The sequence below is a fragment of the Saccopteryx bilineata genome, chromosome 11 (genome assembly GCF_036850765.1).
Source record: "Saccopteryx bilineata isolate mSacBil1 chromosome 11, mSacBil1_pri_phased_curated, whole genome shotgun sequence".
NCBI lineage: Eukaryota > Metazoa > Chordata > Mammalia > Chiroptera > Emballonuridae > Saccopteryx > Saccopteryx bilineata.
Window position 1 is genome coordinate 56,672,488 of NC_089500.1, and position 24,231 is coordinate 56,696,718.

Consider the following 24,231-nt stretch of genomic DNA (forward strand, 5'->3'; position numbering starts at 1 on the left):
TTGAAGTCAGGTAGTGTGATGCCTCTGGCTTCATTCTCTTTTCTCAGGATTGCTTTGGCTATTTAGGGTGTTATAAAAACCTGGTGAGTTTTTGTTCTATTCCTTTAAAAAATGAGATTGGAGATTTTAATGGGGATTGCATTAAATCTGTATATCGCTTTGGGTAATATGGCCATTTTAACTACATTGATTCTTCCAATACATGAACATGGAATATTTTCCACTTCATTGTGTCTTTTTCAATTTCTTTTAATAATGCTCTGTAGTTCAGTATATAGGTCCTTCACATCCTTTGTTAAGTTTATTCCTAGGTATTTTATTTTCGTTGTTGTAATTGTAAAAGGAATTTTATTTTTAAGTTCATTTTCTGCAGTTTCATTGTTGGTGATCATGGATTCCTTAATTCTTGGACCTCTGCCTGTAAACAGACCTTCACGGCCACCCCAGGCTCCTCCCTGGAGCTGCTGGATGATGGCCTGGAGGCGCCAGCAGACACATAGTGACTTGTGATCGACGGCCAAAAGGAGTGACAGTTTCAGAGTGTGCCTCTATTCCTCTTGCCCCTCCACTCGCGCGCTGGCTCTCACCCCCGGAAGGGCAAGGGAAAGTCATTTCAAGGCTTCCTACTGGGCAGCTGTTCTGAAGACGGACCTGGGAAGACTAAAGAAAGGATAACGGGCCTTGAGTTCCCTCCTCACTAAGTGCCCAGTGCCTGGAGCCCAGCCTGGGTCTGCCGCCCCTCCGTCCGCACCGTCTAGCTTATTTCCTGAAGCAGGTCGCTGGCCTCCCTGGGCCTGTCCTTTGTGTCCTCATTTTAGGGCAGAGGAAATGGAAGGGAGAAGAGGAGGGTGAGCAGCCCGGGCCAGCTCTCCGCTCTCAGGCCAGTTCCTAGCCCTCCCTGAGCCAGGAACGGAGGCCCTAGTTGTGAGAATGCAGTGGATCCAAACAGTGAAATCCAAGCATGAAAGGCTTGTCTATGGCATTTGGAATGATCCTGAAAATGAGTGTTTGGAAACTGGCGGTCCCTGTGATGCCTCACAGCTTCATTTAATATGACTCTCCTCCCCACACATCACAGACACCGTTTCCCAAGTTCTGCTGGGGGCTCATCAAACCACCCTAGTGGAGAGCGGCCTGCTGACCACTCTCTTGAGTCTTCTCGGTCCCTGGAATAAGGTTGCAGGAAAGAGGTTTAAAGGAAGTGCCCGAGTCCCCTTTGTTTTGTTTTTACCGTGTCCCCCCCAAAACCATGCACAGCCAGCAGTGCTCAGTTACCCCCTTCTCCAGAAAGCCCTGCCTCACTCTGCTCCCCCTTAGTGGGCCCCTTGCCCTCTGAAGTCCTGCAGTCACCTAGAGTCCAGATCCCACAATGATCACTTAATAAAAATAAGAATTTCCATCTTGTGAGCACTTACCATAAGCCCACACGGAGGCAGATGATTGAATTGTGTTACATGATTTAATACAGTGGTTCCCAAACTCGCCTGTCCTCAGGGGAGCTGAGGAGCTACAAGAAACTATGGATACCTCTGCCTCACCCCAGAAAATATGATGTACTTGGTTCTGAGCTTTGGAATTTAATAACCCCCCCCCAAATATTCTAATATGCAGAATTTGGTAACGCCTGACTTCATCTTAGATCACCTTGAGATAGGAACTAAAATCAGCCCCCTCTTTACAGATGAAGAACTATAAGCAAACTTGAGTGGCTTACCCAAGCTCACATCAGCCTTAAGGAGAACTAGACTTTGCAGTCAAGTTTTGTCGTCTATATCCTTACTACTCAAAGTGTGGCCCAAAGGCCAGCAGAGTAACCTGGCAGCTGGGTTCAAATGCAAATGCTGGGACCCACAGCCTCAGACCTCAGGAATTAGAAGCCCCTGGGGTGGGCGCTGGGGTGGCCACACGAGCCCTGTGGGGGACTCTGCCGCCTGCCAAGTTTGACAACCACGAGATTGCAGGCCGCCCTGAGTTCAATGATGAGCTGTCAGCCTGGGGAGCCGCCGCCCCAGCTAGCAGGGCCCCTCGGCTTCATTGTATGTGGGGTCGTCTGGGCTGCAGTCAGAATGATCCCCCTCAAATAATCTTTCTCAGAGAGTTAGAAATTCTGGAGTTATTCTGCTTTCTGTACTGTCTCATGTTTGTGAATTCTAAAGCCAACAATGACCCCCCTTGGGAAGCAGGGGGCGCACCATCCCACCCAGCAGGCACACCCTCACGGCACACAGCGGGGCTCACAGCAGGAGCCCGACTGATGGCCCAATGGAACCAGCGCGGGCACCCAGGTCCTGAACCTGGTCAGGACCTCCCTTCCTGGGACAAAAGCTGTCACCTTAGGATTAGACTGTGTGGGAGGCACAGCCTCTACTAGATCTGCAGGTAGCACTGGGCTGCAGAAAGCGGCCAGACCTGGCCACCAGCAGAAGAGAAGAGGGTCTGGTTTTTTTGTGAACCATGAAAGCACTGGTCTTAACATCTCTGTATGTAGACCTGGAAGCCAGGAGGCAACTCAAGCCCCAAACTCCTAGGCATGGAGAATCTGCATCCAGAAAGAAGCATGCATTTCTCCTCCTCCCCCTCCCCCTCCTCTTTTCTCTCTTTTTTCTCTTTTTTTTTAAAGCAAAAATAATAACTTGACACAAATCCAAGCGGTTAAAACAAAAGATGCTAAAAGGAACCCAATTTAGAAAAGTTTTTAGTAGGCCGAAAACAGATGTGGCAAACCATTTCAGGATATTCCGGGAGATGAGAGGGGGAGGGCGGGACTGGAAATGGCCCGTCCGCCTTTCCTGGGCCCGCCCGCACAGGCGAAGGCTCGGTCCACGAACATGTTCTGGAAGGAAGCAACCCCAAGGCTTCCTTCCCCTAATTACCGCTCATTTTAGGCAACTGGGAGGCGCGGAGCTAACGTCTTACCGAGCGTTTTGGAGCAGATTGGGTTTCTTTTCTTGGTTCACTCTCTTTGTTGAGAGAGCAGAGGCACCTGTCTCTCAGGGGCGTGGCAACCTCGGCTCGCGCAGCCGCTTCCAGCCACGGACGGGAGGGGGCGCCCGGCCGCATCTGACTGAGGAGGGCGCAGGAGAAGCAGATTTAATAGGGAACCTGAGATCACTCAAGGAAATTGGAAGAACAGCCTCAAAGAGAACTCAGCCTTACATACATTGCAGGGGCTTTGGTTTTTTCTGACTCCAAGCCTTTGAAACGCCACACATATTTACTGAGAATTGGGGTAGCAGGTAAGAAAGTGATATATGCCCTATATCAGTTGTACCCTAATAAAGTACTTTTGTTAGATAAGACACACCTAGTATATCATAGGTTGCAGGTGTGGGTGGGTGTGTTGAGGGTTTTTGAAATGTATATTCATTCCATCAAAAATTGTTTAATTTTAAAAGTGCACATATATGCTCTATTTGTAATTTTTATATCTATCCACTACACCAGGGGTCGGGAAACTTTTTGGCTGAGAGAGCCATGAACGCCACATATTTTAAAATGTAATTCCATGAGAGCCATACAACGAGCCGTGTACGTAACACATTATCCAATAAAAATTTGGGTGTTGTCCCGGAGGACAGCTGTGATTGGCTCCAGCCACCCACAACCATAAACATGAGCGGTAGGAAATGAATGGATTGTAATACATGAGAATGTTTTATATTTTTAACATTATTATTTTTTTATTAAAGATCTGTCTGCGAGCCAGATGCAGCCATCAAAAGAGCCACATCTGGCTCGCAAGCCATAGGTTCCCAACCCCTGCACTACACTCTGCTTGCATAATTAAATTCACAAGAAGGTAAAAACAAGTCCCCCAATATAGAGGACCATAGAAGCATCATTTTTAATTAGCATTGTGAAAGTAATTAGACATTCAATTATGAAATTAGGGTTGCTATCAAGTTAGACGTCTTCACAAATATATGTGCTCTGACCGATTTGCTGTGAATCCAGGAAAGGAACTGAAGAAATGATAACTCTCTCTTATTTTGGACTAGTTTAGATCCAAGGTGTAAATCTTTGAGATATTATGGATAAACCATAACATGTATAAGTATTTATACTTTGTAAAGTCACAGATAATATTCTCATGGAAAAAACAATGAATCCCAATGGAAACTAAAAATTTGTCCAGGGCAGGGACCCTCTTTGTCTTATGCTGCACTATATCTGCCACTACTGGTGTGTCTGGCTGACGTCCTGCCAAGTAACAATAGTAAGACTCACTTAAAAGCTCACTGAATCAGCTGCCAGACACTTTCATAGGGAAGCAGGTAAGACAATGGTCAGCCAGTACCGCCCTGGAATCATTAGAGGACCAAGGTGCTAGGCATTCTGGGAAAGGTCATCTTGGTTCATATTTCTTTTTGTGAACTTTCCTAATCTGGGATTTTCCTTTCTATACTGACGCTATGATTTTCGCCATACAATTCAGTTCTACATGTATCTATTTCATATTTAATGTGTATGGGACATAACGATGGATGTTGCAGCATTTGCAGAAATAAGCAATACAATTGCATGCTCGCAGGTATAAGCATGCATCAAGCATCCTAGCAAAACACACACATTTCATCAGAGGATTGAAAAGAAAAAAACTCACATCTATAAAGGAAAGACTTTGAATGAGTGTGGCATCCTGATATATACTTTGAAGAAAGGATAGAATTTTTAGTTGGAAATGTATGGGTGTGAGGAGAACATTCTAAACAGTGTGAGTAGGAGTCTGGATTATCTGGATCATGAGGGCTGTTCGGGGCTCATGCAAACCACTTGTCTTTGAACATAGGCGGATAAAAAGGAGAGTAGTAAAAGATAAGGATAAAAGTGGTAGTTGTGGCCAAATAAAAAAGACCCTTTCATGCTGGAGCAACTGTAATTTCTATTTAATTTCATGAGCAACAGATGAAAATAGAAGCTCATTGAGCAGAGCAAGTAAATGCCGTTAGCATTCCCCTTTGGAAGAGCTTTTCTGGTAGTGGTGTGAATAGATTGTTCATGCAGGAAATTAGCAGAGCGTGAACTAAGATTGTGACAAAGGGAATAAAAAGTTAGAAAACTAATTTGAGCGATATTTTAAAACGTCTTACACTTAGCAGCTGGTTGGGTTTTAGAGCAGAATCACTGATTTTGTGCCTGGGTAACGGGGAATTGTACTGTCATTAACATAAGGAATGAAGAAGAGAGTAGTTGATGTGGGACAAAGGATTCTCTTTTAGGCGTGCTGCCTGCTGGCAGGAACTCCGAGGGAGAAGCCTACAGAAGAAGTTAGTAATCAAATTCAGCACTTGGAGAAACAGGGCCAGGGGTACAGAGGTTTATCCATGAAGAAGTGTTGGCAGGAGCGGATAAAGTTGCCTGGACTTCAAGACAGAGGAGAGAGGCTGAGGACAGAGCCGGAGGACAGCTCCCTGGCCCCGCCCAGCCTCCTCCTGCTCTTCCCCCCTCCCAAGCTTTTGCTGAAATCTGCAAGAACTACAGGACAAAAAAAAAAATTTTTTTTTTACTAGAAGAGGCCAAATCTAACAAATTTCTTCCACCTGAAAAACCCTTAGATTAGAGGCTTCCAGTAATATGGAAAGACTGTCATATTTTGCCAAGTTTTGTATGTTGACTTTACTTAGATTAAAATGACTCCGTAATTATAATTTGGGAAAACCACATAGCTACTTCCTTTTACAGAAAAAGAAAATCTCCAATCTTACTGTTGGTTTTGATTTCCTGCTCACTCCTTCTCAAAATTGTTCAGTTGATTCCTGAAACTAGAAGGGATTTAAAATTCAAAGGAGCTAAAATATTGCAAACTACCTTTTACAGTTTATTTTTCCAGGCCATTCCCTAAGCAGAGATAACAGGAAATGAATGGTGAACTGGAATATTTGCAGTATAGGTACAATTTCTTAACTTTAGACCATTTTCCTAGGCTTACTCCACCCATAACTCAAATTTTGTCTTTCTTCTGGGGACAAAAGAAAAGCATATATGATTTTAAAAAAATAAACCTTGTTCTGTAGTGTACAGTTTAACTTCTGTTTCTGTGTGTAAATTTTATCCTATAAATCATACTCTGACCCATCATTTGAGGAACTAAAAAAAGAAAAACCCTAAACTCTTTATGTGCTTTGTGTTTTTTAAAGGTCAAATGCTGCAAATACTGGCCAGACGACACTGAGATATATAAAGACATTAAAGTTACCCTAATAGAAACAGAACTACTGGCAGAATATGTGATAAGAACATTTGCTGTTGAAAAGGTAAGTCTTCACACTGTGGACTTTGAAAATCCATGGTCAGTCATTAGTGGTACTAGCATCATTAACTTACTAGAATAATTTCTACATGGTCACACTTGAATGCAGACAGGCTTTATCTAGGAATTTCTCAAGATTGCATCTCATCCTCTGATTCTGTTAACAGCTCGGTTTCATCTTTGAAGCAAATCATTTCCATTTCATAAGAGTCTATATTTTGCCACTAAACCAAAGGGTAATGCCTGCCTCTTTCCTTTTTCTATTTAACCTGGTTGATATTCTTTAGTCCGTCTCTCTCTCTCTCTCTCTGTTTACAGTTTGATAAAATGCCTTCATGTTGTACGTCCATGTGGGTTTCCTAGCAGTGAGTTAGTATCAGTGTTGAGACCCAGATCCTAACTCCCCCTGGAGCCCTCCTACCTCCTGAGGCTGTTCAGGCCGCTGGTTTCATAGGGACTGATGGATTTTCCAGTTGGAAACATAAGATACTCTTGCAGGAACCAGCGCTTCCATTCATACTCACTCCCGTACTGGTTTCAGCCCTTTGTTCTTGCTGTGTCGGTGGTGAATGCTCTGTTTTGGTCTCCTCTGTCTCATCCCGTGTGCATGGATGGGGCTTCTTCTCCAGGAGGCACTGGAGGACGTAACAGGGAATTTCCTTATCCCCCCCCCTCTCTCTGCTGACATAGGGAGAGGCTGAAGTGAAGCAAACTGCAGTCCGTCCAGAGCAGTGTCACAGGTAGGCTGTGGGGACAGTGAAGGTGATGTGGCAGAGCGACACTCTGCCTTCCAGTGCTCATCTTGCCTTCGACGAAGGGGACACATGATTTTGTGTCTGAGGTCCACAGGCTTTTCCGTCAAGAGCTGATTCTCCAGAACTGAGCCCTGTACTTTTACACTGGTCGTGACAATTTTGTTGTGAATCTGTCCGCTTAATTGTAGCAGACATCTCCCTTGGAGGCCCTGGGAGGTCAGTGGACTGCTGGGCAGTAGGCTTTGGCCTTTTTCTCTCCTTTGTGTTCGCGCTGCCTCTAAGTGTGCTTTGGGGTTGGAAGGCCCAGCTTCAGGGAACCAAGGAAATTACAGCATCTGCTTATTGGCTAATTTACCCTTTTGTTTTGAACTACCTATCTTGAGTTTCAAACCCATATTTGTCCTAGAAAGACAAGGCTGCAAAGACGTTATTTTAATCTGCTTTTCATACTACCTTTTTTCTCAGCCTGTCATTTTTAATAACCAGGCAGAAGGCTTGGGGACTTCAAAGAATGTAGAGTTCTAGTTGACTCGGTTCTTCAAGTTCTGAACCTCACACTTTGATGTCAGTCTTTTTTCCTTCTTAGGCAGGATGGGGGGGAATATATATGCAGGATTTCTGTATGGCTGTTGGCAAGAGCACTCATGAATAACTGCATTGAAACAGCAATGAAAGACCCTCAATATTTTTCTTTAAAAAAAAATAAAATTATTCAGAAGCCATCTCTTCAACATGGAGTTCTTTGAACAGTAGTCAGTCTCTCAGAAGCTAAAAACGCACGTCTGATGTTAGAGGCAGGCTCTGTTTGTTTCTTTGCAATTGCACAGGAATGTTTTAGAAATGCCCGGTTATTTTAGTCAGCACACAGCTAGCACAGAAGTGGTGCAAGGGAAGGACGGGGAGCTCCTGCAGGCACTTGGGGACAATCTAAATGACATGTTAGTGATTTCTAACTGGGCAGTTGGAATCTTTAAAGAAAACAAATCATTAGCACTTCCATGAAGCACTTCTTGTCGATTTAACCTTTCTCATTAGAAGAGGAGAGAACACAGTCGAGAGTATACGCTCTACTGTTGTAATATTTTTGAAATTCTGAGAGTATGTTCCATCAAGGGGACCCAAGGTGAAAAATGCATTTAAGGCTCCACTCTGTAAAGCAGACAGACAAGTTGCAATTTGAAACTGATGAAGTTCTGTTTTGCATGGCATCGTTATCTTTCCTTCCTGGTGTATGTAGCTGATGATTCAAAGCTAAAGAGATATCAAATGAGGTGTAGTGCCTACCGTGTCAGGAGGAACATAGCTCAAAAGTCTCCATGGATATAGGCTGTCCGGTGAATCTACCCTTGTCTGTCCTGGCGGAAAGGAAGTTGACAGTGGCCACCAAATTCTCTCTACCTCAAAGGTGTCTGGGACTCAGAGAAGGCAGTGGGAATTATGAACCTGCTATCTCAAAGACAAAGCATGCACTTAGCGATTCATTCATTCCACAGATATTTATTAAGTACACACCTGGCACTAGGCGCTATTGTATGTCTTGGGTTCTTCTTTCTCATTAAGTTAAAAGGGAAAATGAACTGAATATCACTTTTTTATATTGCATTAATACTTGTTATAATGAAAAATAAACAAATATATATTTGATATATATATATATATATATATATATATATATATATATATATATATCTCAACTTGGGAAGTATTCGTGCTGTGATCACTAATCACATCTATCACTTTTTTTTCTCCCAAAATGAGTTGGCTCAAAAGCAATATCCTTTGCTAATCTTGAGCATATAAGAGGATGGAGGTTATTTTGGGAAAGGGTTTTATGCATCCCAGAAACTGACATTTATCTTGCTTGAAAAGTGAGTCTTAAAGAGATCAGTTGGGGCCCAACTCATGATGGATGGCGTTTGGGACTTGGGGATGTGGGAGCTGAAATCTAGCAAAGCTATTGATAGAAGAGGAAGTTCTCAAAAAATTAAAATTTAAAAAATAAAAACAGTATATAGGGAAAATGCCCTTTGGTAGTCTTTGGAATAAATAAATATGTATGCTAGGCTTCCCCACTGTGTGGGACCCCCCTGTATGGGACCACCACTGGCCCAACCAGTGAAGCACTCTAGGGGTTTAGAGGGTGACCCAGCTGAGCCTGTGGTCTTCTGATGGAGCCTTTGGGACTGGCCACATGTGGCCATGGTGTCAGTCATAAGAAATTTGGGCTCCTAACCACCTAGTAGTGTTACTTTGGGGTCACAGAGCATATTTAGCAGATAACAGTGTTGATTTTCATTTGTGATTCCCTAATAGCTTCATTCCTTAATGCTTAAACTCCATTAAAGAATAACATTTTCAAAGAGTAATAAAGCTTCAACATTTGTGGGTGATTCAACTAAGACATATTAATACACTTAGAGCAAACAAGTCTTATCTTAAAATCTATCATTGTTGGCCCTCTTCCAGTCTTTCAAAGCACATAAAACTTTGATTTTTTTCTTTGCTCACTAAGTATGTATGAACAATGCCTGATGCTGAGTGTGATAGGGTCAGTGGGTATTTAATATTAATATAAATAAAACTAAACCCAGGGACTAATGCAGAAATACTATTCAGTAAAGAGTTATCAAATGAGAAAAAGGAGATAGTTAAGTTTGATATCAAATTTATATCCAGCCTTGATTCTGGAAGAAATTTTTTGCTTTCAAAACAGAATTTGGCTTTTTTTGTTTGTTTGTTTATTCATTTTAGAGAAGAGAGACAGAGAGAGATAGAGGGAGAGATAGAGAGAGAGAGAGAGAGAGAGAAAGGGGGGACGAGCAGGAAGCATCAACTCCCACATGTGCCTTGACCAGGCAAGCCCAGGGTTTTGAACCGGCGACCTCAGCATTCCAAGTCAACGCTTGATCCACTGCGCCACCACAGGTCAGGCCCAGACTTTGGCTTTAAGACACAGTCTTAATACATAGACTCATAGTTAGAAAAAAAATTTTGATGGATATAAATCAACATAATTATTCTCAAAACAAGAGTAAATTTTTTAATAGCAGAACCTTAACGTCTCTTTCCTTCTGAACCCCTTTCACTCTAAAGGCAGGTAACTCTCCCACTTCAACTTACTAAGCCAACATAGAATTCTAGCAAAATTTGATTCCATGGTGTTTGTTTACCTGCCTTGTTTCCACAAGCCAACTGAGACAACCTCTTGAAGACACGAGGCACTGTCTGAATATCTCTGTGGCCCCAGTACCTGGAATCATGCCTGAAGGAAGCGTTGCATTCACTCAGACGGTCGGTGAATGGATGAACAGATTAAATGTTTACCCAGATTGAAAAGAGAAATCTGCCTGGCCTGAGATGGCACAGTAGATAGAGCGTCGACCTGAAACACTGAGGTTGCCGGTTTGAAACCCTGGTTGCCTGGCCAAGGCACATACAACGAGCAAGCAATGAACAAGTAGAGTGATACAAATATGATTTGATACTTCTTGCTTCCTCCACTCTGTTCTCTCTCTGTAAAATCAAGTTAAAAATTCTTTTAAAGAGAGAGAGAGAGAGAGAGAGAGAGAGAGAGAGAGAGAGAGAGAAGTCTAACCAAATGAGTTGCAAACAAAAATTAGTTCTCTGGCCTATGTAGTTGGAAGGTAGTTGTCATTCATTCTTCCAGTGATGTTCTCTGTGCATCCACATGACGTACACTGCTCAAGGGGGCGGGACAAAGGAACTAGAATACGGGAGAGAGAGAGCAAGGTTCTTGCATTATGGCAGCTGATCTGATCACACAGATGCCGTTTAGTTCCTCGGGTCCCCGTTCTGTGCCTCTTTCTCTGTGAACTCACACCTCATACAGTAGGATCTAAGTGACGCGCAAACTGTGCACTGAGACTACTTTTTAGAAAGGAATTTCAAGGAATCAAAGGATCCATTCATTCGTGGGAATTGCACCTGTCAATTAGCATTTTCCCCAAACCTCACGGCACCTTTCACCCTACAGATACCTTCCTGCCTATGATAAGATCTTCAAGCTGTGTGAAATTGAAGAATGACCTTCCCAGCAATTCAGTTTCCATTTTCAGGCCTACTGCCTGCGGAGGGCACTCAGTGCTCTCCTCGTTGCTCATCCCCGTATTTCCTTTGTTCTCTTCCCGCGCGTGCTGACGGCTGCTGGCAGAGGGGCGTTCACGAGATCCGGGAGATCAGGCAGTTTCACTTCACCGGCTGGCCGGATCACGGGGTGCCTTACCACGCCACAGGGTTGCTGGGCTTCGTCCGCCAGGTCAAATCCAAGAGCCCGCCTAATGCAGGCCCGTTGGTGGTGCACTGCAGGTAAGGAGCGTTCTGAGAGCCTCTGGAAGGGACACTGGGCAATGGGTGCGGGTCTCCTTTGCGTGGTGACAATGCTTTGGAACGCAACAGAGGTGCTGGTTGCACAACATTGTGGGTGCGAAATACCACTGAATCACAAACTTTAAATGGCTCAGTGTGAATTTCACCATAAATCATTTTTTTTTATGAAGAAGCAGCAGGACAGGGGTCCTTTCTCCTCCTCTAACAGACATCTGTCTCCATTCAGTGCTGGTGCCGGCAGGACTGGCTGTTTCATCGTTATCGACATCATGTTGGACATGGCGGAGAGGGAAGGGGTGGTGGACATCTACAACTGTGTCAGGGAGCTGCGGTCCCGGAGAGTGAACATGGTGCAGACGGAGGTACTGTGCTTCCTGGCGGCCCCGTCAGTCTCAGGCTGGTCCCCGGGGCCCCTCTTCATCGCCACAGCCAGAGCCAAGGGGGGGAAAACACTGTCTCTCCCCAAACTCCGCAGAAGAAAAAGTGGTATACTAGCAGCCTCTCTTTCCTTCCTCCCTCTTCCTTTTTTTTTTTTTCTGTTTTGTTTTGTTTTGTTTTTTCTTTCATAAACAAAGGAGAAAGGCCGCTGGTCTCCTGGGTAACGGAGTCGTCAGCCATAAGCCTCAATAAACGTGTGGCTCTGTGTCCCGGAGCCCAGTAGAGAGTCTCTACATTAAGGCTTCGGGTTTCCAATACCATTTCTTTTTATCACATCATTTAAACTAGCTGGGAACCAGAGCAGGACTACTCCTGAGAATAGCCAGGCATTTGCCAAGGCAAATTCAAGGACAGTCTTTGTACGTTTTGTTCTTCTGGTCCCTAAAAATTCTGCCCAGTGGCCTGGCATTGTGGGGACTTGCCCATTTTGTAGAAGCACTCTGTACCCACTAGTACTTCTGTCAACGGGAATTCAAGACGTATCAGGAATTTAAGCTTTTGAGGAAAAGTATTACATTACTGCACCTAGGAAATTCATGTTTTTACTAAAATTTGATTGTTTTAAGCAAGCATTATACTTGCCACCTGGAAAGTGATTTATGCAGCAAAACAACAAAAAATAATTCACTGCATTTTGATTGTGCATACAGTTTACACAAGCCGTTGGGAAGCCTCATTTCTTTTTTATTTTTTTTAGCTAACATAAGGAAAAAAGTAGCAGAAATTATAAATGCTACATTCATGGCTCTTTTTTCTTTAAAATAGGGATTCTTTGTTTTAAAGATAATAATACCATATTTTTAATGTACTTTTCAGTTGATCAAATGTTGCCTCATCCGCTTTCTCACTTCTTGATCTTCTTTTTTTTAGGTAATGTTTAATAGCAGTGGGCTGTTTTGAGAATTAAGGGTCCTGGTTATTTACAGAAATTACAGTACAAAGTAAAGAGACTCTTTTGCATCTCATGTAATTAAAAATAATAAATATGGTAAAACTTTAGGAATCAGTTGTAAGGGAAGACCATGCCAATTCTGAATTAAAGGACCTATTTTTAAACTGTGGACTTATGCATACAAACAAGAGCTCTTCTCGAATACATAAGGACTTTCAGAATTAATATGTTAACTAATGTTTCAAAATAAGTAGTTCTAAGTACTCAGAACTATTTCTTTGTTGTTGTTTTTTCCACAGCAATGTCAAGTTTCCCCGGACCTTCTTTGCATTATTAATTGGTTAGCAAATCCTCTTTTTATTATAGCTAGCTAAGATTCTGCTCATTTCCTCATCTGAAATACTGAGTTTCAAACTCATGAGGTCAGAATTACAGAAGTATTTGGCCCACGGTTACCCCAGCATCGCAGTGCTTGCTTTAGTGTTTATCAGTCTGATTGGTTTTAATCAGTCCATATGACACTTGTGCTTTGAGCCAGTTTGTCCCTTCTGCCCATTAAACTGTCAGCATGATCATTCAGCAACGTGCCGGCTGTCCATGTGAGGAACCCCCCCTCTCCTGCCATGCCAGTCAGGTCCCCACACTGGATTTTTCTCCGTCAGAACACCGTCCCGTTTTCTTGGCCACGTGGGGCTGTCTTCCCTTGTTCTCTACATCTCCCAGTTACCGTGTTTTCTCTCTCACTAACTAGTCCCATCTGCTTCACCAGGAGCAGTATGTGTTTATCCACGATGCCATCCTGGAAGCCTGTCTCTGTGGAGACACCTCTATCCCCGCTTCCCAAGTCAGGTCTCTGTATTATGACATGAACAAAGTGGATCCACAGACAAATTCAAGCCAGATTAAAGAGGAATTCCGGGTAAGTCATGCCGAGGGGAAGAGGCAAGTGGCTGTAACTCTGCTCCTAAAGAAATATCTCAGCCCTGGCCGGTTGGCTCAGCGGTAGAGCGTCAGCCTGGCGTGCGGGAGACCCGGGTTCGATTCCCAGCCAGGGCACATAGGAGAAGCGCCCATTTGCTTCTCCACCCCCCCCTCCTTCCTCTCTGTCTCTCTCTTCCCCTCCCGCAGCCAAGGCTCCATTGGAGCAAAGATGGCCTGGGTGCTGGGGATGGCTCCTTGGCCTCTGCCCCAGGCGCTAGAGTGGCTCTGGTCGTGGCAGAGTGACGCCCCGGAGGGGCAGAGCATTGCCCCCTGGTGGGCAGAGCATCGCCCCTGGTTGGCAGAGCATCGCCCCCTGGTGGGCAGAGCATCACCCCTGGTGGGCGTGCCAGGTGGATCCCGGTCGGGCGCATGCGGGAGTCTGTCTGACTGTCTCTCCCCTTTTCCAGCTTCAGAAAAATACCCAAAAAAAAAAAGAAAGAAAGAAATATTTCTAAGTCAGATCGTGATCCGTTGAGGCCGCACAGGGCTTCTTGACCTCAGCAGTATTGATATTTGGGGCTGGAAGATTCTTGGCGGTGGGGGCTGTCATGTAAGGATGTTTAGCAGTATCCCTGGCCCCTCCCAGCTAGATACCAGAAGACCTCCACCACATCACTTGTGACAACCAAAACTTTGTGCGGACGTTGCCCGTGTCCAAGGGGTCAGAGGTACCTGGATGAGAACCACTGGTCTAGCAGTGCGATTTCCCCACTTCCAGTGCAGACCCACATGGGTCCCCTGTGGTTTAGGCTGCCGTGCGGGTGCAGCGAAATCCCGCAAGATTGTTTCAGAGAACTCGCAGGCAAGAGTTCTTCATACTCACGTTCAGTCTAAATGTCCCTGGCTCTGGACCAAACACTACCCAGCCTCCTACTCCCAAGTGCCCAAAGGTCCAGCCCTAGTTGAACTCAGTAACCCTTAATCCTACTGAGCCACATGGCCCTCACGTCTGATGGGCACTGTCTGTGGACAAAATGCAGAGAGAAAAGAAAAACGAAAATGTAAAGGTGTAAGCGGGCCATGAGGGAGGTGGAGGAGGGGCCCACCCTGTACTCAGGCTGCGGGAACTTTGGAAGCCGAAGTCTGAATGGAGACCGTGTGCTATCCGGTGTTCTCTTCCCCGTGCGCCTCTTCCATCATGCAGACCCTGAACATGGTAACGCCGACGCTGCGTGTGGAAGACTGTAGCATTGCACTCCTGCCCCGGAACCATGAGAAGAACCGGTGCATGGACATCCTGCCCCCTGACCGCTGCCTGCCTTTCCTCATCACCATCGACGGGGAGAGTAGCAACTACATCAACGCGGCCCTCATGGACGTAAGCCCCCCTACCTTCCCTCTGACGGAAGTGGGAAGGCTTTTCTCCAGGGGGAGCAGCTGGGAAGATGACCAAGTGTGGTGTGGGTCTCTTCTTTCCACTAATCTGCCCATGAGGGGGTTTTTTGGGGGGAAGGGGTTAAAAGACAGGAACTATTTTTTCAACAAAGTGTATTTCAGATTCCACATACATCTTTGTGTCCACACCACCAGTCCCGAAGTATTGAAAAATGAAACATGTCCCATTTACTCTTAAAATTTTATCCTCCTGGCCAGAGAGCAAGAGACAGGGATTAGGTCACTGAGGCAGTGAAGCGGGAATAATGTTCACAGCATTATTTTAGTTCCCTTTCCTCCTAACATAGGCAGAAATCAACATGGGTTGTCGGGGTTGCCTGTCGGTACAGATCGTACACAACTCGTTATTTCCTGTCAGTCTACTTCCTTCTGAGTGACATTAGCTATTCAATTGATGGGGGAAACGAATGGATGTTTTTAGTGCCGATATGGACATTTTAATTCTATTGGTGTGATATCAGTAGAAAGGTAAAAGGGTGAAGCTCTCCAGAGCTATACAAAGAAAGCATGTATATCCTTTTAGGGCAAAAACACGTCACACTGTCATACAGATACATGACAAGGAGAAGTTTTTAGGAAAAGCAGACTAATTTAATTATACATATTTTATAAATTAAAGCTAAATTTTTGTATTAAGATAATTATCTGTAAGACCAATATTGCTGTTCCGCCAGATAACAAAAAATTTTATGAGATGCTATTGTTTTCTTAGTGTCAAAGTGGAAATATTATATTACTACTATTCTGCAGATAAGTTTATATTCAGCCTATTTTGGCATTGACAGTGGCGATGGAATTTAACAACTGTTAGATGTTCAGTGTTTTACGTCATAAATTTGTGTGTACACAAAATAACCTGAGCTTCTTCCCTTCCACATTTCCTGGTATATTTGGATCTTTCTTGTGTGTTTGCAGAGTTATAAACAGCCTTCAGCTTTTATAGTCACCCAGCATCCTTTGCCAAACACCGTGAAAGACTTCTGGAGACTGGTCCTGGATTATCACTGCACGTCTGTAGTTATGTTAAACGACGTGGATCCAGCCCAGGTGAGTTACGAGTTATCACAGCCAGAATTCTGGCCCTGGGTTCAAGCTGTGTTTCCCCTGTTTGCCCATTGAGAGGTGAGGCCTCAGTGCCAGGCCACAACAGCCAGGCGAGGACTGAGAACTGGAGATGCTAAAACACAGAAGTTACAACCCAGATGGGATTCGAGAGTAGGGGCAGAAAGTCTTCTGAACCCGAAGGCAGGCTGGAATTAGGGATGGTGGCAGTGAGCCGGCGAGACAGGGTCAGAAAGGATGGGAGCGCTGACTGGAGGGACACACAAGGTGATGGGCAGGTCAGAGCTGAACAGGAACGTGGACGTCACAATGCGGACCTAAAAGCAGGCAAACTGCAGAGCCAGGAAGGACATCAGCATCCAGCTCAGGCCTCCCCATCAGGGAGACGTCCGGGTGGGGGCACCACGGAGACCAACAGGCAATTTTAAGGGACAGCAATTAGTTTTGTCAACACTCTGGTAAAGATATTAAAAAGAAATAAAACTGGGACTTGAAGATAAGAGAAGCTCAGAATGATAAATGGGCTTTTTTCATACCTCTTCTTAAACATAAAAGGAGATAGAATGGACAGTAATGACTCAATATTGGTAATGGGGTTAAAAACTGTTTTTTGCAAGAGACTTGTCAGGCAAGCATTAGCACAGCTTTAGGAGCTGAATTTATTGCTCTAGGGTACAGCTGTACCAGTCACAGGCTTAACTATCATGACAGTTATGCTAAGTTGGAACTTAGCATGTTTTAAGAATAAACTTGTTCTGGAACTGAATTCAGTTTCTATCTGGTAGAGATAAAGTCTTTAAGGTGGGGGGGTGAAGTATTTCAGTATCTAAACTGGATTAATTGTTTCCTTCCTAAAATCCACTTGATTGCCGTCAGTCTGCCACAAATGGCATGGACATTCAATTCTGTAATGTCTCTAATTATGTCTGAGATAATATATTAACTGTATATTGTTAAGGCTCTAGCCTGAAGGTTAATGAAATAATATTGATAGTCCTGGTCCTCTCGTAGTCCTCTTTGCTTAAGAGGCTTAAATGTTTTAGAACTCTTCCCCATTGATCCTCTGAGAAAGACAGATCGCAGTCATTTATAAAGACAAGCAGACAGCACAGCGAGGACAGCTTCAAAGACACAATTAGAAATACAGTGTGTCCGTAAAGTGATGGTGCACTTTTGACCAGTCACAGGAAAACAACAAAAGACTATAGAAATGTGAAATCTGCACCAAATAAAAGGAAAACCCTCCCAGTTTCTGTAGGATGATGTCGCAGCATGTGCACATGCGCAGATGATGACGTAACAGCGTGTATACAGCAGAGCAGCCCACGGCCATGCCAGTCGAGATGTGGATGGTACAGAGGAAAGTTCAGTGTGTTCTGTGGTTCAGTAAATTCAAATCTGTTACCAAAGTGCAACATGAATATCGGCGCATTTATAATGAAGCGCCACCACATAGGAATAACATTACTGGGTGGGATAAGCAGTTGAAGGAAACCAGCAGTTTGGTGGAGAAACCCCGTTCTGGTAGGCCATCAGTCAGTGACGAGTCTGTAGAGGCTATACGGGATAGCTACCTAAGGAGCCCTAAAAAGTCTGTGTGTGAGCCCACATCGATCTGCACTGAATAGGTATGAAACTGGGAGAGTTTTCCTTTTATTTGATGCAGATTTCACATTTCTATCATCTTTTGTTGCTTTCCTGTGACCGGTCAAAAGTGCACCATGACTTTACGGACACACTGTAGAACCAAGGATCCTGGTTTTCTAATTGACAGTGTCCCAGGTCAAATTTCACTAATTCAAGATTCCATCGTCATAGACAATTATAGAATAAGGGACTTGTTCCCTCTTCAGAATCATTCTTTTTCCCCTAATGCGAATCCTGAAATGTAGTGATATATTGTTCATATTAGTGAGCCAGGCGTTAGTGATTTCTGTGTGTTCTTTTTGAACAACAGTGTTTGAATTCTGAAACTGCATTCTAAACCCAAACTGGCTGGACTCAAACCAAGCCTGGCCTGGCCAGTGGTAGAGGAGACAAAGAGACTGCAGTTCCGCTCAGTGGACAGAGCTGATTTTCACAGGGAAAGAGGAGGCTCTGGGGAGTCAGTCTGTTAGAGAGCACTAAGCTGAGCATTTGAACAGAAAGGTGTTGCAGTGGTACAAGAATAGCACTCAACTATTTTAAGTATTTATAAGTCTGGTTCATGGATGTACTATGCACCATTTAAGCCATTTTCTACATGGTTTACTTGGGCAGAGTGCAGAATGCGGTGTGCCAAGAGCCCAGCGCCAGCCAGGCCATTCATAGTTCTCTGGTTTAAGTGACAAGCGTTTTGATCAGGACTTGGACTGAGAGAGCAAGCAAAAAGCCAGCTCAGTCAGGAGTGAAGCGGGCAGAACAGTTCAGATGTGATGTCAGGGCTTTTATTACCGTCTCGGCTTCCCATCACAATGCCTCTTAATTTTAACAGTGGGTACCCCTGGATCAAAAAGAAAATAAACATTGACACGCTATATAGTTTGATAAGGCAGTTTTATAACTTGTCACCAGGAAGCGCGGGCAAGGAAGGAAACATTTCATGAAAGCATTATTTAAAAATAAATAAATGTCCAGTCACTACGGCAGCATAGGTACACATGGTACTCAGATACTCCCACAACCGCATCAGAACCACAACTGTCCCGGCCGGGTTGCTCAGTTGGTTAGGGCGTCGTTCTGATAACCTCAGGGTGGCGGGTTTGATCCGTGGTCAGGGCACATAAAGGAACCAACCAGTGAATGCATGAATAGGTAGAACAACAAATCAATCTCTCTCTCTCTCTCTCTCTCATCAACAAGTCTTTAAAAATTCAACTGAACTACAGAACAACCATCATTTTAAACAGGGGTCCCCAAACTTTTTACACAGGGGGCCAGTTCACTGTCCCTCAGACCATTGTAGGGCTGCCAAATACAGTGGTCCTCTCACTGACCACCAATGAAAGAGGTGTCCCTTCCAGAAGTGCAGTGGGGGCTGGATAAATGGCCCCAAACTACTACGCGGGCCGTAGTTTGGGGACACCTGATTTAGAAGAACCTGAAATTTAGCTCAATAGAAGTCTTACAAAGTAAGGATGTAAAGAAGAAGCCGTATCGGTTAGGAGGGGCAGAGACAGGAAACAAGCTGGTCCCACACCCATGTGTGGAGGATAAAAATCAAGATATTTCTGCTGCAGATGTCCCGCCTGAGAAGCAAGGGGGTCCAAGCCTCACACCAGGCTTTCCAGCCCAAGGTTCCAGTGCAGGAAGAAGTCCCCGTAACATCTGGCTGTAGAATCCAGTGGGGACGGTGGCTGAGTGAGACGGAGGCTGCTGGAGTCCTAGGCTGATCCTCTTAAAGGGTCCAGGGATGGACGTACTCAGACTCACTCCCTCCGAGCTCCAGCACTGGGGCAGCAGCTTGAGAGGCACCAGGGACATACCGGGAGGAATTGAAGTGTCTGTCATCAGGTTGAGAGAGCTGGGGGGCAGTTTTCTCCCAAACATAAGGGCTGGCAGAGGCCACTGTCGCTTTTCTGAGCCTTTCTCCTATGGAGCCAGCAGGCAAACCATTTCTGAGTCTCCATCAAACTGGCTTTCACTGTCCACCCCGCCTGGTGATTCCCTGAGACCCTACTCCACTAACTTGTGGGCCCACCCAAGCTGTTTCCAATGGCTTTTCCACACAAATGGCCTATCTCGGCTCATGCTTCGGGCTTTCCTAAAATCTCTCAAACAAGCAGCATCTGGCCTCGGTGTGTGTGTGTAATGCTGGTGGCCGAGGCCAGGCAGGTTCACACTGGATTTGGGCAGATGGTAGAGGAACTGTGGATCTAGAAAGCACAGGGCCATTCCCGTTTACTAGATTTTCACAACAGCAGATGAGCAAACAGGCAGGGAAAATGACTTCTCTCAGTAGCAGGTGAACAAACAGCAAAACGACCCCTCACAGCGCGGCCAGGCAGTCCGCAATCTGCCCTGAGTCAGACCACCCGTAGCCCTGCATAGGCTGTGCACACGGGGCTCTGCCACACGCTCGGGCTCTGATCATCCTAAACCGCGGGCAAGCAAGCCTAATACAGATGTTTTCCCCAAAGTGCGCCATGCCCCGTGCCTCTTGCTGACTGGCCCCAGGCCTGGCACTAGCGGCAGTCAACCTTGTTTCACAGCTTGGCCCCTGCAGGGCTCCTCCAAGCCCAGCATGGGTGGCAGTCATCTGCAGATGACTTTGTAGCTCATGCTGGGTGGTCCTGGGTAGAACACAGATGGCGGATGACTTTGGCCTGAACCTCCCGGGAGACCTCAGAGCCAGCGTACCCCATGGACAATTTCAAACCACATAAAAGCACCACCCAACCACCTCCCCAAGATAACACACTCAAGAGGTAGATTCAGTGGGGACCAGAGCCCCACTGACCTAAGTCCTGCTCTGTGTGGTGGGACCCTGCACAGCTGATCCTGATCCTCCATAGTGGTCACAGCCAGTCCTTGCAGCCAATGGGCCTGGGGGTAAATCCCTCCCATTGATATGCCAACAGCAGTCAAGGCTCAGCCACAACAGGAGGGGATGTACACAGCCCGAGGGGTGGGGAGGGAGGAGCACACCTGGAATGCCCAGAGCAGGTGAACGGGGAGCCTGTGCCACTGGACCCTGTAGGAAACCTGCTACATTAGGTCGCTCTGCCGAGCCCAGGAGACATAGCAGCCCTGCTGGGTTCACGGAAACAAACACAGGGCGGCAGCCAACTGAGGAGATGGTGAAACATGTCCCAAACGAAAGAACAGGACAAAATTTCAGAAAGTTTAACTAAACACAATGGAGACAAGTAGTCTACTAGATAGATGCAGAGTTGAAAAACACTGGTTATAAGGATGCTCAATGAACTTAAAAGAAGAGTAAACTTCGAGAGAACTTTAACAGCATGAGAAAGACCATGAAAACCATTAAAAAAAAATGACCAGTTAGAAATAAAGGATAAACTAACTGAAATGAAGAACAATTTACAGAGAATCACCAGTAGTGTAGAGGAAGCCAAAAAGCAAAACAGTAATTTGGAATATAAGGAAGCAAAAAACTCCCAATCAGGACATCCAAAAGTAAAAAGAATAAGAAAAGAAATGAGGATAGTGTAAGGAGCCTCTCGGAAACTTCAAGCCTCCAGGAAAACCAACATTCACATCATGGGGTGCCGGAAGGAGAAGACAGAGGACAAGAAGTTGAAAATCTATTTAAAACAAAATAATGACGGAAAACGTCCCTAACCTGGTGAAGGAAATACACAAGCCCAGGACATGCTGAGAGTTCCAAACAAGATGAACCCAAAGTGGCTCACACCAAGACACATCATAATTAAAATGCCAAAAGTTAAGAGAGAAAATATTTTTTTATTATTTTTTTAAGTGAGAGGAGGGGAGATAGTGAGGCAAACTTCTGCATGCGCCTTGATGAGGATCCACAATGGCAACCCTGTCTGGGGCTGATGCTTGAGTATCAAGCTAGTTTTAGCACCTGAGTCAGAAGCACTCAAACCAACCGAGCTATCCTCAGTGTCCAGGTCCATTCTTGAATACAAGACAGTGGCTGCAGGAGGGGAAGAGGGAGGAGTAGGGGAGGAGTGAGAAGCAGATGGTTGCTTTTCCCATGTGGCCTGACTGGGAATCAAACCTGGGACATCCATATGCCAAACTGACACTCTATCCACTGAGCCACTGGCCAGGGCAAAGAGAGAATATTAAAAGCAGCAAGAGAAAAGCAATTGGTTACCCACAGGGGAGCTCCCATAAGACTGTCAGCTGATTTCTCAACAGAAACTTTGCAGGCCAGAAGCAACTGCCAAGAAATATTCAAAGTGATTAAAAGCCAGGACCTACAACCAAAGATTATTCTACCCAGCAAAGTTATCATTTAGAATCAACAGACAGTCTAACCAGTGGTAGTGCAGTGAATAGAGGTCCCAGGTTTGAAACTCCAAGGTCATCAGCTTAAGCACAGGCTCATCAGCTTGAGTGCCAGGTCACCAGCTTGAACATGGGATCATTGACATAATCCCATGGTCACTGGCTTGAGCCCAAAGATGGCTGTCTTAAAGCCCAAGCTTGCTGACTGACTTGAGCAAGGGTCATTGGCTCATCTGGAGCCCCCCAGGCAAGGCACATATGAAAAGCAATCAAGGCAATCAATGAACAACTAAAGTGACACAACTTGAGTTGCTGCTTCTCATCTGTCGGCCTTAACCCTCCTCCTCTCTTGCAAAAAAAAAAAATAATAAAAATAAAAATCAAAGAACATATACAGAGCTTTCCAGACAAGAAAAAGTTAAAGGAGTTTATCAGCACCAAATCAGTATGAAGAAGCAGGGGGAAGAGAAGGAGGATGAGAGGAAGAAGAAGGAAAACAAAAGGAAAAAAAATAAGATCAGGGATGTGAACAATAGAATGGCAATAAATACATCCATCAACAATCGAATCTAAAAACCAAAATAAAATAAGTGGAACAGAAAGAAACTCACAGATGCAGAGAACATTTGATAATTGCCAGACTGAGGGGTGTTTGGGGTTAGGTGAAAAGGGGAAGGGGTTAGATAGTACAGATTGATAGTTACAGAACAGTCATGGGGATGTAAAGTGCAGCACAGGGAATATAATCAGTAATACTCTAATACAGGGGTCGGGAATCTTTTTGGCTGAGAGGGCCATGAACGCCACATATTTTAAAATGTAATTCCATGAGAGCCATACAACGACCCGTGTACGTTACACATTATCCAATAAAAATTTGGTGTTGTCCCGGAGGACAGCTGTGATTGGCTCCAGCCACCCACAACCATGAACATGAGCGGTAGGAAATGAATGGATTGTAATACATGAGAATGTTGTATATTTTTAACGTTATTATTATTTTTATTAAAGATTTGTCTGCGAGCCAGATGCAGCCATCAAAAGAGCCACATCTGGCTCGCAAGCCATAGGTTCCCGACCCCTGCTCTAATAACTATGTATGGTGTCAGATGGGGATAAGATTTATCAGGATGATCACTTAGTATGTTATATAATTTCTAATCACTAGAGTGTATACCTGAAATTAATATAATATAAATTTTTTTCAAATAAATAAGTAAATGTAATTTCTAAAATACTATTTAAAAAGCATCCTTAGTTATCCCACTTTCATTCTTGATCATAAAATTCAAATCTTTATAATAGAGAGAGGAAGATTGTCCTTTAGGTCGACCCACCGTTAACTGTACAGTTATCTTGCAATCTTGCATATAAATCAACCTTTCAAGCTTTGACAATGAGATTTTAGATCCTTTGGAAAATAAAAGTCATCAAAAAAGGAAATTCAATGAGTGGATTCCCCTGTTGCGGTTCATCGTTCTGCTGTAAATGAGGTGCTGTTTCTTCATCTGCTCCTGGACCAATAGGCACTGGTTATAAAGTGATGGGGTAGTTCGTTTGCTTTATCGTAGCTGTTTGTCCCTCAGGTAAGTCAGAGAGATGAAAGTCACACGATACTCCCCAAAGTGTCATGGGAATATCAAGTACCTAAAGAAGTTTCATTTCCAACTTGAAATGGCTGTTCAGGTCTCCGGGCTGTAGGAAGGTTTGTGAGAATAGACCTAGGGTGCTCTCTCACCTGTCTCCAGATGGACTGTTCAGGTCTCCAGGCTGTAGGAAGGTTTGTGAGAATAGATCTAGGGTGCTCTCTCACCTGTCTCCAGATGGACTGTTTCTGTGGGGGGTGGCAGACGGAAGGGCCTATTCCATAAGCCGCCAGGCCCAGCTGCACTTCTGTCACATGGAGCCGTGCCTACATTTGTGCAGAAGTTCTAGTTACTTAGTATCCCCAATACCTGGAGTGGGAGAATAACCTTTGTTATCAAAGCCGCCTCCAGGTAAAACATTGACTCTCATTACACCAGGTGTTCCAGATCAGAGCTGGGGGGGGGGGGGTTAGACCAGAGCATGCAAATGCAACCCAACATTTATCAGTATCTTGTCCCAACTCCCCAAAGTGACTTAGACGAATTACAGTGTAAGCTAGGGGGAGGATGGAAGTTGGGTGTTAGCAGGTGTATGTGCCATCTTCA

General features: G+C 44.8%; 1 protein-coding gene across 5 annotated transcripts in view; it reads left to right on the forward strand.

The window, feature by feature from the left end:
• PTPRM (protein tyrosine phosphatase receptor type M) overlaps positions 1–24,231 on the forward strand; it is an 899,870-nt gene that overhangs the window by 854,986 nt on the left and 20,653 nt on the right. For all 5 annotated transcript variants that reach the window (XM_066246290.1, XM_066246286.1, XM_066246288.1 and 2 more), the window contains 6 exons: positions 6,138–6,254; positions 11,177–11,331; positions 11,579–11,714; positions 13,452–13,601; positions 14,808–14,981; positions 15,974–16,105. In XM_066246290.1, the coding sequence (XP_066102387.1) occupies positions 6,138–6,254; positions 11,177–11,331; positions 11,579–11,714; positions 13,452–13,601; positions 14,808–14,981; positions 15,974–16,105 (864 nt within the window). The remainder of the gene's footprint in view (positions 1–6,137; positions 6,255–11,176; positions 11,332–11,578; positions 11,715–13,451; positions 13,602–14,807; positions 14,982–15,973; positions 16,106–24,231) is intronic.